Genomic DNA, 14493 nt, shown 5'->3' with positions numbered 1-14493 from the left:
TTATTGCAAAATAAAAAACCATTCAATCAAATAATATGTAAACCTTTATTTTTCATGATCATATTCTACGTACTACAAATTACAAGACTTTTAGTGATTTATTATTAGTCGTCCATTTTCTTTCGACATATCAGCATTCTGTTTCATCTTGAATTATTTCTATAATCTATTACATATTACTACATTTGGTATAAAACATTTTGCTGCCATATCTTTGGTTATAATTATTTAGACTGTATAATTTTTATTCACATATGTTTTTTTTATTTTTTACAAAAATATTTAGTTAAATGTTTAATACAGTATTTGTTCACCCTCTTGTTCAATACAGTAGCACATCAAAAATATCTATGTACAGATGAATGGACGGAAGTAAAACCCCTTAACACATTAGTATTATACTTAAACATACCATTAATTACATGCTATTTATTTATTAATTAAAACACTCGTAATGCATAAATTTTACAACCAGTCTTTATTATTAATTATAATGTATTTTTTAAACACCGATTTAACTTTATTATTGAATAATTGCCGCTCCATTATCATAGCCCAGGTATGCCTCCAATTTGTGGCCATCTGGTCCCTTAAATATGTGATGCCTACAGAATAGGAAACTTCAATTTCAAATCACGATTTCTAAGTTTGCATTGAAACGCACCCAATTCTGTACATACCTGTATATTTTGGTTACAGTCTCTAACACAATCCTCACAGTAAACAAGAAAATACCACTTATTCATCAAGTTGGTTTTTATACACATTTTATATATAATGGTCACATCAATAATAAGTTAAATGCTTTATATTAATAGTTTTTGTTCATAATTCATTGTAGATTAAAATAATTGATAATATTTTCAGGATCACATAAAAATATATCTTTGATTTATTGTGTGGGTGAACTTTAGGCATCAATGGGTTCGCAGATCATTGGCGTCAGATACTCTGTATGTCGGATTCCAAAAGAACATTGCGGTGGTTGAGGTTTGTTTATATACACCTATTAAAAAAAAATGGAAAGAAAATCTTTAGTATTTAATTCATTGACGTAATAACCATTAAAAAAAGACATGAAATGTGGATGGAAATATTCTTTACCATTTTGCATCATCCCTATGCATTTAAGGAAGTGATTAGTATGTTCAACCTAGTAGAACTTATTAAGGGAACACTGGACCCAACAAAATATCCTCTTAATATATCCAACTTGGTAACTTTTAGTAGCTAATAAAATAATCCATTTAAAAAGAAGATACAATAATATAACATTCAAATAATACCAAACATTAAAATTATAATGACAAATTAAAACAATTGATCCACATTGTGGTTATAATGCTAAACAACCTTAAAATGACGTATCATGCATAATTGTGAAGTAAATGGACTATATAGTAGTAATAAAATAGTTCACTTTTGTTTTAAGCAAGCACAATTGTTAGTAATGAATAAATTATATGACTATATAGTAGTAGTCAAATATTTCACTATTTGTTTTTGTAAAATCACCTAGAGGATCTGTCGGTCCATAAATAGATCTATATAAATGGTTCAGCATTATTATAATTTAATGAGTGGTTTGGAGTATTAAGGGACATATTAATTACTGACAGACAATACTGTCAACAACACATTTCACCATTGTCAAAAATATTCTAAACCATTAGCATTACTACTGCACAATTACAACACAATACTCCTTTGTCATCATGTAAGGATTACAGACAAACCAATTTAATAAAACTCTATTCATTGCAGCTACTGGTTGCTAATGGGTTATAATGTAAACAAAACAGAGTACTAAGAAATCTTTTATACAATTTTTATATAGTGTAGGATTAGATAATTCTGTGCCAAGTCATTGACCATACAATTATTTACAAATTTGTAGATCATGGTTGGATAGCAAATAAATATGTTTTTTTTTCTGTAAAATTTAACCTTTACTACACTGTACACTACAAACTAGGTCTAAAATACTTTTATTTTATATTTCAAGTATTAGATCAGTGAATACATTATGCTAAGGGGTGCATGAAAAAGCTAAAATTAGTAATTGTTAATGTACCAACATTTGACAGAAATAGACAAACCAACAATCAATAAGTGAAGTGAAGTGCACTAAAACTTGTAAAACGTAATAAATTATAGATACACATTATGAATGCATTCCTAAAATACAAAAACAGGTACAATTTTGAAGTACAGCGGATAGTGTATCTTTAATGTGAATGATTAAACCACTAGCTGATAAATCAACATGCAATTAACACATAATAAGATACGTAAGTACTGTCAATGATTAATTGCTACGGAACTTTAAATAAACATGGTTATTTTTCTTTTTAGTAAGTTATTAGTCAGCATAACACACAAATGAAAAATGTAGTAGGATGAATAAAACAAAGAAATGATTTAAGACAAACTGTTGAAATATATAGCCAGCACTAGGATGAAATGAAATAAGAAGACACACCAACATCAAACTGCTAAAATGAATCACTTACAACTTATATACAACAATTCCAAGCCCTCAATAATCAGAGCATTCCACAATTAAAGGTGCTATATAGTCTGAATGCCTGATACCAAATGAATATGAAGGAGCCTTTTGTTTACTTCCATTTTGTACCTGTGAAAATTAATTTTATTTTTGTCGTTCATAATATAAATTTTTAAAGAAATTTGTGTTCATAAATCTGTCAGCATCTATAATAAAAAGACGGTATTAATATTACCTTATTTTATTATGTTATAATAAAGACGATACTTTAATTAACTTACAATTTTGTCTCAACATGTCTGTATCCAAGCTCAATTTACTTTATCATTACATGTACAATATTTAGTATGCAACTTTTTTTTTATTGTAGTGTTTGTGCTAGCAACAAATTATGTGGATCAGCTGTAACATTTTGGCTTTTTATTTTAATGAAATTTTACTTTTTAAAATTAATCAAATAGAACTAGTGCGTATACTGTACCTTCTCTGGACTGTGAGCTCCTGGTCCAGGTTTTCTAGTTGAGTCACTAGGCAATTGATTACGGCCAGTCATTGAGTATAAAGGAGCCTTGTTTTTATAAATGCTAGGGTCAGATACACGATATGTTCCAGGCCCGGGTGTTCCTTGTAGATCTTCATCAAAGCCACCGATCTTACTCCTTCCTGTCATTGAATAAACTGGGTTTGAAGACTTTGCGATTGATCGTCCTCCAAGAATTGCTGGAAGTGTGTACGAATTCGGAGCTGTGGAAAGAAATTGAGATTTAAATATACCTAAAATATAATACGTCATTCTTACAATAACATAATGATATATTTTGTCTCGCATATTGTGCAAATTAATTGAAAAGTGGTGGGGTTGCTTCCAAAATTGCACTCCTCCACCACTTTAAGTATAATGAAATGTAATTTTAATAAACCATAGAGATATTGTTGCAGTTTAATATAATCTATTATCTATGTAATTACTAATTTATTATTACCAATTTGTTTATGACCGAAGAACTGCACTTTGATACTTAAGTAATCTTACCTGGTGATTTGTCAAATTTAGAACCTCTTGTTCGAGACGCTAGAGAATAACATGGCGCTGAAAAGCGTGTTGATCTACCAGCCTTTTCGGGTGAATAAGTTCCAGGTCCTGGAGTACTGAAGGCTTTTTGGTCTTTTGGTCGACCATATAGAGAATAGTGAGGCTCTCCGCTCCTACCCCGATTATTGAATCGGGGATCTACTAGGTATGCTGGCCCTGGGCTGCAATGATCACTAAAATTGTGATGGCGTACTCCAAAACTAAATGCAGCAGCTTTATGTTTCCTGCTATCATGGTTCTGAATACCGGTAGACCCTGGTAAAAGATAATTTCCTGGCCCGGGGCTGTTAAATTTTGCAGCAATCATTTGACGTGGACGACATGGCTCCCAGTTTCCATTCATCTTTATTGGCTAGTTTAGGCTGAAATGTGAAAATTAAATAAAAATAAAATAAAAATATAGGCCTATGGACAACTAATTAAATTGTTTAAATTGCGCATAACACTCTATTTTAAAAAGCTGTGCTAGCCTATGTATGTGTGCTAAAACGAAAGACTTGAAAGAATTTTACAATTTTCTATCTTCTTAATATTTAGGAATAGCCTATAAGCCCTAATTTATTAAAAAGGTAGCCAGTCTAGTTAGAAGTAGTATTAGGCCTATAGTAGTAGTAAGTTTTAGTAGGATCAAGTTTGGTCACTCACACTGACTAACCTAGTTTTGTGGGATTAAAGCCTGTGGATAATAAAAGAATAGGCCCGCCTCCTAGGCCCAGATACAGCGTGTTATACAATGATAGGAAGGAAATCCAATACTTTAAACGATTACTGAATTATGCAGTAAGAAAGTGAATAGATTCGTTTTTACACGGGTTGTCTAGACCGGGTGTAACCAGATGCCTACTCCCTTGTCTCTCACTCCAGCTGCGCCATCATCATTACAGAAACAGTACAACATGCTGCAGTCAAGCATGATGAAACTTTTACTTTTTAATAACGTTCAAAACAACTTAAATAATATTAAATACGTACAACTGTAATACAACACATTCATACAAAATAGACGAATTTAGAAGTAAACTCACCAAATGTATAAGGTATCTATTATTAAAGTAAATGTAGACTTTCGTATGCTCGCACCTACTTCCCTATAGAAGATAGCGACAACTAACAACAACTCTGTGTGCATGCAGAATAAAGAGATTCACACGTATCCAAGCGACCATAGCAACAAAACAAGACCGGCTACCTACCGACCGGTATCCAACGAAAATATAGCGTCTACGCTCCGCCCACTAGCCTCAATGTGTACAGTGATTGGATAATTTTATCACGTGGTAAATGTATCGTGATTTAATTGGATATAATGTATGACACTTTTGGTGAACTTTTGTTTGGTGGGTTGTTTATGCGGCGACAATGAATAAAAAAAATAAAACCACGACATATTACCTTATTTGAAATATTTGATTTGTTATTTTTATTGTTAATTTATTATATTATTATTATTTATAGTAAAGTAAACTGCTCTGACTGCTGAGTATTTTTTACATTTACTAATGTGTATACCAAGCAGATGTACTACTGTACATTACATTGAAACATGGAGGTATAAATAAAAATAGATTATACCTCCATTTTTTAAATAGTAAAAATGTTACTTTTATTCCAAAACATAAATAAAATAGTGATTGGATATGGTCAAAATTCATCAATGGATACCAGTTTGTAAATCACTTCTGCTTTGGATTATAAACAGACTTTTTTTTTGCTTCTCGCTGCACATGCCTCTTTTCTATAGAACCCATAAGCTTCAACAAAATTCTGTTCACCTCGGAAAGTCTAACTAAGAAGTTATACAATAATGCAGCTCAGTCATACACACAGACATGATTATATATTTGGATATTATAAAAGAGACGGACAAGTCACGTTAAAAGTGTACTATAATTACATTTATTATAAAAATGAAGTATGCAAATAGTATTTTACTATATAAAATGATTAGAACTACAATGTTTTTGCACAGTAAAATGGTTGTATATTTTATATTCTCATAATGTAAAAAATGTGTTAATATCATATATATAAAGTGTTCCTGAAACATACAAAGTATGATGTAGTCCACTTCAGGTTACAGTATATGGCTGGAGCCACAGGATTAGATATAATTACTAAGCTATATAACTCAAATATAGAAGGTGAAGTGGTATTAGGATTAACATGGACCTGGTTACTTATATTACCTTAATGATTAATCAACAAAACAAGTTAATGGCAGGAGTAAAACAATTCTGATATGATGTAACAAAACATTGACAAATGGATAATCTAAATACTGTAGTCAATAAAACACCAACAAATGGAATGAAAATACACAAATTATGTGAACTAACTGTTTTTTGTAAAAAAATGACATTAAAATATGGTATAATGGATTCTGTATTAATATAAAATGGGGAACATAATACAAAAATTATGTTCTTAGCTACATGATCAAATTTTAAAACATACTGCTTAAAATTGTTATGACATATATCAAAAAGTGTACAATTTTAATTGAAGACATTCTTTGTGACAGTTGGATTCTCAAAATACATTTCTCTTAAATATCTTTTAAAAGATAAAAATGTTATGTTGATAATTTAAAAATGTTTGTATACAATCAGCATTTTGTTACTGGTAGATTTACTTTAACAGAGAAAAGAGAAATAAAGACAATCTATAACATCTGCTATCTAATTTATGTAATACTGTACATAAATTATAACCAGTGGCTGTTAGGTAATCATTTATTGACCAGAAATCTGTATTTAATGAAAACATTTCCTTATAGTCTTTGTAATATGGAATGTTGAACATTGAATAAATGAAATTCAACATTAATTAACATTTAGTTAATGATTTAGTACTTTTTATCTAAAATTAGAATGCTTTGAAATTAAAAGTATGAAACAATAAACAACTCTGGTAATATACACTAATCTAAAATTCTATCTACATAGTTGTATCTTAACTATTCTATACTTAATTAAACAGTCTTTAGTTTACCCCGGTACAGTATAAACATACTGCTAATAGTAGAAAATGTATATTTTCTATATACTGTACATTGAGACATGAATCATATTTTACCGTGATTATGGAACGATGGATATAATATGTTACAGTTTGACATGCCACATTGTTTTTTTAGTATATTGTGACACTCATACTTCTGTTGACCTTTTTGCCTATCAATCTTGAACTTCTAGAACCGATGGGTTTAAAAAATGGGCAGGTTGTTTTCTCCTCTTCTTTGTTGGCATTAAGAGCTTCATTCAATTCTCTGTAAAAAGTACAGGGGAACAATGATTAAATATTAATTTTACTGAATTTTCAAAGTAAGCATGTTTTGGTCAAAGCTAAACTTAAACAATATGTGTGTATAAAACCTATTCAGTTTTTTTTTTCATAATAACAGAATATACCCTTTTCACACCTGAAAAAAGTAAGTAAGTAACCAGGTTTGCATAGTGTGAAGACAATTTTGTAGAAAATCTCACTGACGAGGTCTTTTTTTGTTGTTCCGAGATGTCTTGAGTTGTTACTGCGAGCACGTGTATTGCCATGGTATTAAAGGGGGGTTCCGGGTTTAAAATGAATAGTAAAAAATGTAAAATATATTTGTTTGTCTCTTGAGCGGTAAAAGTTTCAATTTATATAAGCGCCCAGTGAAGCAGAACGAAGGCTGTGAAATGAGGCCAGATTACAAGTGCAGCTACGGCGATATGACACACGGTGTTACAGAATAGGAAATTCGTGAAATGGTCAATCTTCCGACGACTCGTTATCATTAACCATATCAATTACTTTTGTAAAATTATACTTATCTGATGTAATTTTAGTCGGTCTTCCCATTTATAAAGTCAATTTTCTATGAAAATTCATCAAAACAGTGAAAAATTAGATATGTTTGCACTTTACGTTTGCCGATTTTGGCACTGACTTAGGGAAAGCCTTCAAAATCAATGAAGCGTAACGTATACATTCCTGCTGAGCGAGACGACGATACACGTGCTCTCTCTGCCCATGCCTGGCATGGTCACGTGATAAACAGATACAGACATACAATACCAAACTGGTCGGGTCGAGTATACCCCGTCTATAATCACAACATGAACGATGTACAGTATTTGATTGAAGGTCGACTCGACCGGAATGGTATAGATAATATAGCTCGAATAAGAGAGTTTGAATATTTGTAAACATAAGTATTGCTAATTTTAATAAGTGTAGCCTATAGTAAAAGGCCTGGTGGTAGTATCAATTCGCAGGGTCTACTACACTAGCTAGCTCATTTTTTAACTGGGCCGGATCTGCTAGGTCTCCTTCCTACTACCTGGTGGTCTACTTGCTTGATGCAGTAGGCCTATCCGCTTTTTTGGAGAGTAAACTAGGCCTATTTTACTTAGGCCTACTTAGACGATCGGGACACCATACGTGCGGACGGCGATCGGACATTGTTTTGCCTCAATATTTACATCCGATTGTGTAGAACGATTTAGGTTTAGATTGTTTAGGAGTTTGATTGATACTGTAGGATGGGTTTGGAATCCAGAGTTTTGTTATTTATGGGCCAATCGTTTAGTAGTAGGCTAGCTAGGCCCATGATGGGCCCCAATGTTTTAACGTAGCCATCGTGGCATGGAATCCCTAGTCAGAATGGCTCTCTCATGAAAAAAAATGATTTAGGCTAGGCCTAGCCTAGTACGTGAAGCCGATAATACGATCTGTTCGAGGTATAAAAATAGTATAATTTATGACTCCGTAATCTGTACTAAATTTTGTATTTCATTAAATGTCAAATAAATATATGCTACTACTGTTATTATTACACTTTAGGCCTAGCTTAGAAAATCTACAAAAAATGTATTTCACAATGTTGTTTGACAGGGGAGAGAGATGTAAATTAGTCGTCGCGAGTTTGGAATCCACTGATGACGTGATTTTGTGAATATCTCATGAATATTAATGAGCTTCCCTAAGCTGCTGAAAAACAGACTTTCCATGAATTTAACCTAAAATGTATATGAAATTTCATTTTTTTAATTGCTTGTTATTACTTCTTCATTCTGACATGTCTACACTGTTATAATATTTTTTATTTAATAAACGATATTTAAAAGCAATTTTAAACCCAGAATCCCCCTTTAAACAGATCAATCATATAATCAAATAGCACACAACTATGCTTTCTCTCTCCCGAGATTTGTTATGGTTCGCACTTGCATGTATAAAAGCGTGTAATAAATCAGCAGATCAAACCTAATTACAACTTGTTACAAGTTGTAACAACTTATGCAGGTGTAAAAAGGGTACTAGTATAATACTGACATAAATATTATAAAAAACAAACCTTGATAGTACTGCATTTTGAAACTTGGCTGTGTTTAGCTCTTGCTTCAGCCTAATTAGTGACACATTCTGAGGACACAACAGTGGATGCTGCATGATAGCTGAGGCAGATGGTCTCATCTTTGGGTCTGGGTGAACCATCATCTGTTTATAAACAATAACAATTTTTTTTTATTTTTAATACTTTTTTAACTAGTCAGGATTATTTTTATTGAATTGTTTACTATTAATATTATTGAGTTTTTATATATTAACTACATTTTTGAGAATTCAATTTCAGAAATTAACCTCCGAAAGAACTTACTTTTAAAAGATTATTAAAATCTGTTGAGTACTGCGAAAGGTAAGGCAATTTCCCTTGGCGTATTGAATGCCATTCAGGCCCATTTTTTGGTAGTGGACCCCCTTTGCCTGCAACAAATATCGTCAGCGCTAACGAGAAGATATCAGCTTTTGGTAAATGCGAGTAATCCTGGAAAAAAAAATGAAAATGAAACCACTTAAATTTTGATTAATCATTTTTAGTTACCTACAATTTTCAATTTTGTTTATAACATTGCTTACCTCATGTAGTATTTCATTCGGTAAATACCGGACATCTCCCTCTTCTACTTTAGGATTGGTTATTGATGTTACATGACCCAAGTCACCTGAAAATATTTAAATCGAATTTATAAATATGATGGAAAAAAGGTTTGATATTCAAATTGACATCATTAATTTCTATGAATAATTTATTTATAATTTGAATAAGTCTTTTTATCAAACAATCTTACCAATTTTATAAATGACTCCATAATCATCAATGATCTGTTCAGGTGATAAACACTCGTTCTCATTTATGTCACTCTCCTCTCCTTCATCTAAATCATTAATTTTTTCTTTACGTGAGATGAAGATATTCCCTATTAAAAGAATGAGCAAATTGTTAGACATTTTAACATATATTTGTATTTACTAATGAAGAACGCTATAGTCAGCAAAAATATAAGTATTATTAAAATCACAGCTGTATTTTACCTGGTTTAATGTCTAAGTGCACTAAGCCTTGTGAATGAATATACTTAAGTCCCTGTATAACTTGTAATAGAAGCTGCTTCAGCTCTACTTCTGTTACATTCTCACTCTTCATACAATTTGCCTGAATTTCATCAGCTAAACTTCCACCTTAAGATAAAAAAAAAATATCACATTACTGTATTAGCAATTAATTAATTTATAAAGCTAGAATCTTGCCAAAATTAGTTTCAAATCAATTAGGCAAACAAAATAAAACATTGTAAAATAATGTCCCCACATGTAATAAGTCAAAGTCAATTATTAGGACACAATGCTTCAAACTTCAATCAAATTAATTTTTGAAATATGCATGGAGATTATAATTTCCTAAATTTAAATCATCAAATCAAGGTTAGACAAGCTGCTACAACTTTTAACGGAAATTAACAGTTACCTTGCAGGTGGGGAAGGGTTTTTGAACTTGTAAACTTAACGGCTCTAATAATACCCAGTACAGCTGTTACCAACTTTGAAACAACAAAATTCATATTATAATACGTTCTGACTTTATTAAAATTTTGTGTTATACACAGGTTAAGGGACCTGACTCAAAGGCCAGGTGCAATGTGCAACAGCTGGGCTAGGTTGAGAAGGTACTGGTTAACTTTGAGGCCTAATAATAATACCGTTCTCTTCAGGTCTAAGATTTATTCTATAGGGCTAGTATTGTTTCAAATTTTTTCACTTTATTCTATTACAATGATATTGTTTATAATCCAATTTTTGTAATAGATAGCTTTATAACAATACAAATATTCCGATTAACATTCGATTGAAAACAGTTAATTGCAGCTGCAAAATCCAGGCCCACTTTAGTTTGCATGCCCTGGAATGTCTTGTATTCATTCAAGTGGAAATAATGTAATTTCACTTGTACTAAAAGCGTGAACTTTGCCTCTGGCACAAGTCTATAAAGGTTTATTTACAAACACTGGCAAATCACCATCATAACATGATACAAAACAAGTTCAAATGCCTAATAGTCAATTAACAAAGATGGTTAATAACCTTGCTAATCAGAACAATGAACTTAAAGAAAACTATTTCATCAAGAACTAATAAAGAAAGAATGCAATTAGTTTATTTAACCTACAAAACATTATGTCAAAGTAACAATTAATCAATGAATGTTTTTGATGTGTTCATTAGGCTGTGTAAAATTAAAACTTTAAACAAAAGGTTAACCAAAAATAAGTTTCTTTATTGGCCATAATAATGCATTTTTTTCATTGTTATGATTTTGAATAGAAAAATTATGAAAAACATATTAGAACAGAGCAAATTCTCACAATACTTATACAGGATTAAGGATTGGAATGTACATAGAAAAATAATCTGCCACAGCTTTACTAATTAGCTAAAATGTCAAAAAGCTTACAGAAAGAACTTAACTTTTAACCACCGTATTTATTTCAAATGATTCAACGTAACAAAGATGGCTAAAATGATTTGATATACTGTACTACTCACCATTGCAATATTCATTCTGTATTAACATATGATTAGCCTCAGACCATGCTGAATAATACCGCACTACATGTCGATGTGTGCCAAGGACCGCATGAGCATAAACCTCATTTAAAGCCATTTGTCTGTAAAGTGCAATCAATGTTTGGTTAATTTAGTACTTATGTTATCAATAATACTAAACTGGAATGGTATTTAGGTGCATTGTATAAACAATTGTTAACCAAAGCCGGTCAAAGCATTCTACAATTTTAAGTACAGTTACTGTCTTGTAGCCGTCTTCTTCGGAGGACACATGGCTGTCATTGACGAATACATAAGTTGACTTCACTGCTGGTGTACTCGAGATCTACATTTATACCATGCTATACACTTTTATATTCATTTTGAGAATAAGAGCTACTGTACATTATTTGCAAGAAAATGAACTTACTCATTAACAGAACCAGCAAGAGGTTGTTTTGACTTCTTAACTGCATAAAGACATCCATCCAGTTTATTTATGCATTTGAAAACAGATCCAAATTCACCAGACCCAATCTTACATAATTCTACAAACTCTTCCTTATACCTAGAGATGTTGCTTTCTCGTAATGCTAATCTCTAGAAAAACAAAAGTTATTTATATGAATGTAAATTACAATTATGTTTTTTTTAATTTCTTTTTAAGTTCCAAATTTATGTTTTATCTTTATCTGATTTTTTTTACAAAATATTGACAACCTTTTTTGAGTTTAATACAGTAAAATTGGTCACTGGCATTACAGCTTTCATTTATAATTAGGAAATGATCATTTTTATTGATGTGGTTGTGATTTTTTTTTTATAAATTTGTGTACAAGACAACTAAACTAAGTCCTGTAATAACAATTACCTTTGGTGGGTTCATCTCCATATCATCATCGGAATCACTTTCTGTATTATTAAGGATTCTATAATAAGTAAACAAACCAAAGTTCACAATTTAGGTAGGTTTTAATGTTTCCTAATTTGAAAATTATTATCACTGACGATACTGCTGCTGCACTATGTAGCAATACTGTAGGTGATAATACAGATAATAAATGAGTCATACTGTACTTGACACAGTTGGTTGGATCCAGTTTTTATTGATAATGATACTGTACCTGTATATTTACTCTAAGTAAATATATAAGTAATTATATACTCATTCCTTATGGAAGAGCACAGCTTTATAAATATTACAACAGTATAATATTAATAATATAGCAACTGCTCTGGTATAGCATAGTTTACAGACAATTTTTTTTTTTTTAAACACACACACATTAAAATCTCTTAATATTATATTTCAGATATTATATTTAGCTAAGTAGTAGCATGTGAAGGATGTCATACAGTACTTATTAAATAGCAAATACAACTTTAAAAGTGATATACTGTACAATACTAACCTTTTTTCACGTTTCAACCTTTTCTTGGTAGCACTTTGCATTATTGCATTTGGTGTAAATGGGTTTACATTGGCAAGTGGTTTTCTAAACATTGTTCTGTTCACTGCTGGAACTGTCTGTGGTTTATCGTTAATTGGACTATTATTACGCTTTCCACTAAATAATCGCCCAACTAGCCCACTGCCACCATTGTTTGTCTTTTTAAGATGACCTAATCTTGATGATTTTCTTAGCAAAGACTTTGGTGTGTGAGGTGTATCGAATAGTCTTAAGTTCCTTAGATCTTTGTTTGGAGGAGACGTACTACAAGGTGTTGCGGGGCGATTAGATTTAATCAACATGGGACTCTGTATACCCAGACCTGCTAGACTGCAGGTTGGTGATTTTGAACGACACGGGGTTCCCCCATTCCAGTAATCCACATGTTTTGTTAAGTTAAACTGCCTTCTCCTTGGACTACTTTCTGGCGTAGCAAGGGTGGAATCCCAAGATGTATCTGTATCCATATCTAGAAAATCTGAGCCTGGTAAAGACGAAAAACTGGCATCCTCACAACCACTGAGTGAGCCACCTCGCACGGACTGACTACGGCGATGCAAGCCTGCAGGAAAGCTTGGCACATCTTCCTCGTCATACGAGCCTTCTTCGCCTTCACTATCGTGGAACGTTAGGCGTTGAATTGTTGGAGATCTATGCATAATTATAGAATGGCACGTAGACATTATCTATATAAATTCAACCACATTGATTTGTTGATTAGCTTACCTGAAGACAATTAGGCCTAGTTGATTTAAAAGTTACAGATTTAAATTAGCACAAACTTTACCACCATGAGTTTCAGATTCAATAATTATTCAGAAAATGGCGCGGCATGACTACGGTTGTTTGGATTAGCAATCTCAACCAATCAGAGTATTTTAATAGTGTGCGTCATAATTAGGTTAACCATATTTGGGGATGCTTATCTGGTGGGCGTAGAGGGCAGTGACATCGTTTTAAATGACTCATCCCACGTCCCAATAAACTTACAATGAAAAAAATTCCAATCCTGAACCCATTCAAGGTTGTTGTCAAAACCAAAGAAAACAAATGCAACTGTTCTACAATACAACACATACGTCATACTGGGCTTATGTCATTTTGACACTATCCGGAAATGCAATAAACCATAATATTATCCTGTATAAATAAATTAAAAATTTTTAAATTATTTTAAATTATATTTTGCGTCAAATTATATTTTGCGTCACTGTAAACTTGTTGCACATCTCATTGAGACTGTGCCTCTGATTTAAAAGAGATACAATAAAAAGTTCAGTTCAGTTCAGTCAAAATTGTGTTTGTTTTTCTGTATTTAAAAAAAATGGTATTGTACTTTTGTCTGAATCCGGTCTGAATAAAGATACTCTAAAGAATAATGATAATACTGTACCGTACCGGTAAACGTTTGTCTTTTTTATAATGAAATACTGTATAGATAATTTATATTAACTGTTTTTAGCTTGTATTGATTTTATATATAGGCCTACTTTTTTTTATTGAAAGACTTTCTGTTTATATTATTCTATGACAATGTTATATTTCGTATTATATTATGTATGTACAGTTAATAA

At 31.6% G+C, this 14493-nt stretch overlaps 2 protein-coding genes across 3 annotated transcripts; both read right to left on the bottom strand.

The window, feature by feature from the left end:
- Positions 1–80: 80 nt before the first annotated feature.
- LOC140040518 (ciliary microtubule associated protein 1A-like) lies at positions 81–4748 on the bottom strand. 2 transcript variants are annotated; one of them, XM_072086517.1, is made up of 5 exons: positions 4628–4748; positions 3543–3964; positions 2991–3253; positions 2514–2638; positions 81–1006 (listed from the first exon to the last, which is right to left on the bottom strand). In XM_072086517.1, exons 2-4 carry the CDS (start codon positions 3943–3945, stop codon positions 2540–2542), a joined length of 765 nt encoding a protein of 254 aa, XP_071942618.1. In that variant the 5' UTR covers positions 3946–3964; positions 4628–4748; the 3' UTR covers positions 81–1006; positions 2514–2539. The 2 variants fall into 2 exon arrangements, with proteins under 2 accessions (XP_071942618.1, XP_071942619.1); XM_072086518.1 differs by lacking the exon at positions 2514–2638.
- Positions 4749–5519: 771 nt separating this feature from the next.
- LOC140039699 (wee1-like protein kinase 1-A) lies at positions 5520–13817 on the bottom strand. The gene is made up of 10 exons (XM_072085318.1): positions 12881–13817; positions 12340–12397; positions 11899–12068; positions 11469–11590; positions 9960–10106; positions 9716–9844; positions 9504–9589; positions 9244–9411; positions 8941–9083; positions 5520–6870 (listed from the first exon to the last, which is right to left on the bottom strand). The coding sequence occupies exons 1-10, from the start codon at positions 13600–13602 to the stop codon at positions 6735–6737; spliced, it is 1881 nt and encodes a 626-aa protein (XP_071941419.1). The 5' UTR covers positions 13603–13817; the 3' UTR covers positions 5520–6734.
- Between the last annotated feature and the right edge of the window lie 676 nt (positions 13818–14493).

This window comes from Antedon mediterranea, chromosome 2 (genome assembly GCF_964355755.1).
Source record: "Antedon mediterranea chromosome 2, ecAntMedi1.1, whole genome shotgun sequence".
NCBI classification, from domain to species: domain Eukaryota; kingdom Metazoa; phylum Echinodermata; class Crinoidea; order Comatulida; family Antedonidae; genus Antedon; species Antedon mediterranea.
Note: the sequence above shows the minus strand (reverse complement) of the source record. Positions and strands in the feature narration are given on the sequence as shown.

Bases quoted from the DNA above. Each gene is read 5' to 3' on its own strand.
- LOC140040518 (XM_072086517.1), bottom strand. From the start codon at position 3,945: ATGAATGGAAACTGGGAGCCATGTCGTCCACGTCAAATGATTGCTGCA. The intron at 3,254-3,542 runs GTAAGATTACTT...TTCTTTCCACAG, and splicing joins TAAATTTGACAAATCACCAG to CTCCGAATTCGTACACACTT. The intron at 2,639-2,990 runs GTACAGTATACG...TAATTTTCACAG, and splicing joins GAGCTCACAGTCCAGAGAAG to GTACAAAATGGAAGTAAACA.
- LOC140039699 (XM_072085318.1), bottom strand. From the start codon at position 13,602: ATGTCTACGTGCCATTCTATAATTATGCATAGATCTCCAACAATTCAA. The intron at 12,069-12,339 runs GTAATTGTTATT...TTGTTTTTCTAG, and splicing joins TGGAGATGAACCCACCAAAG to AGATTAGCATTACGAGAAAG. The intron at 11,591-11,898 runs GTAAGTTCATTT...TGCACTTTACAG, and splicing joins CTTGCTGGTTCTGTTAATGA to ACAAATGGCTTTAAATGAGG.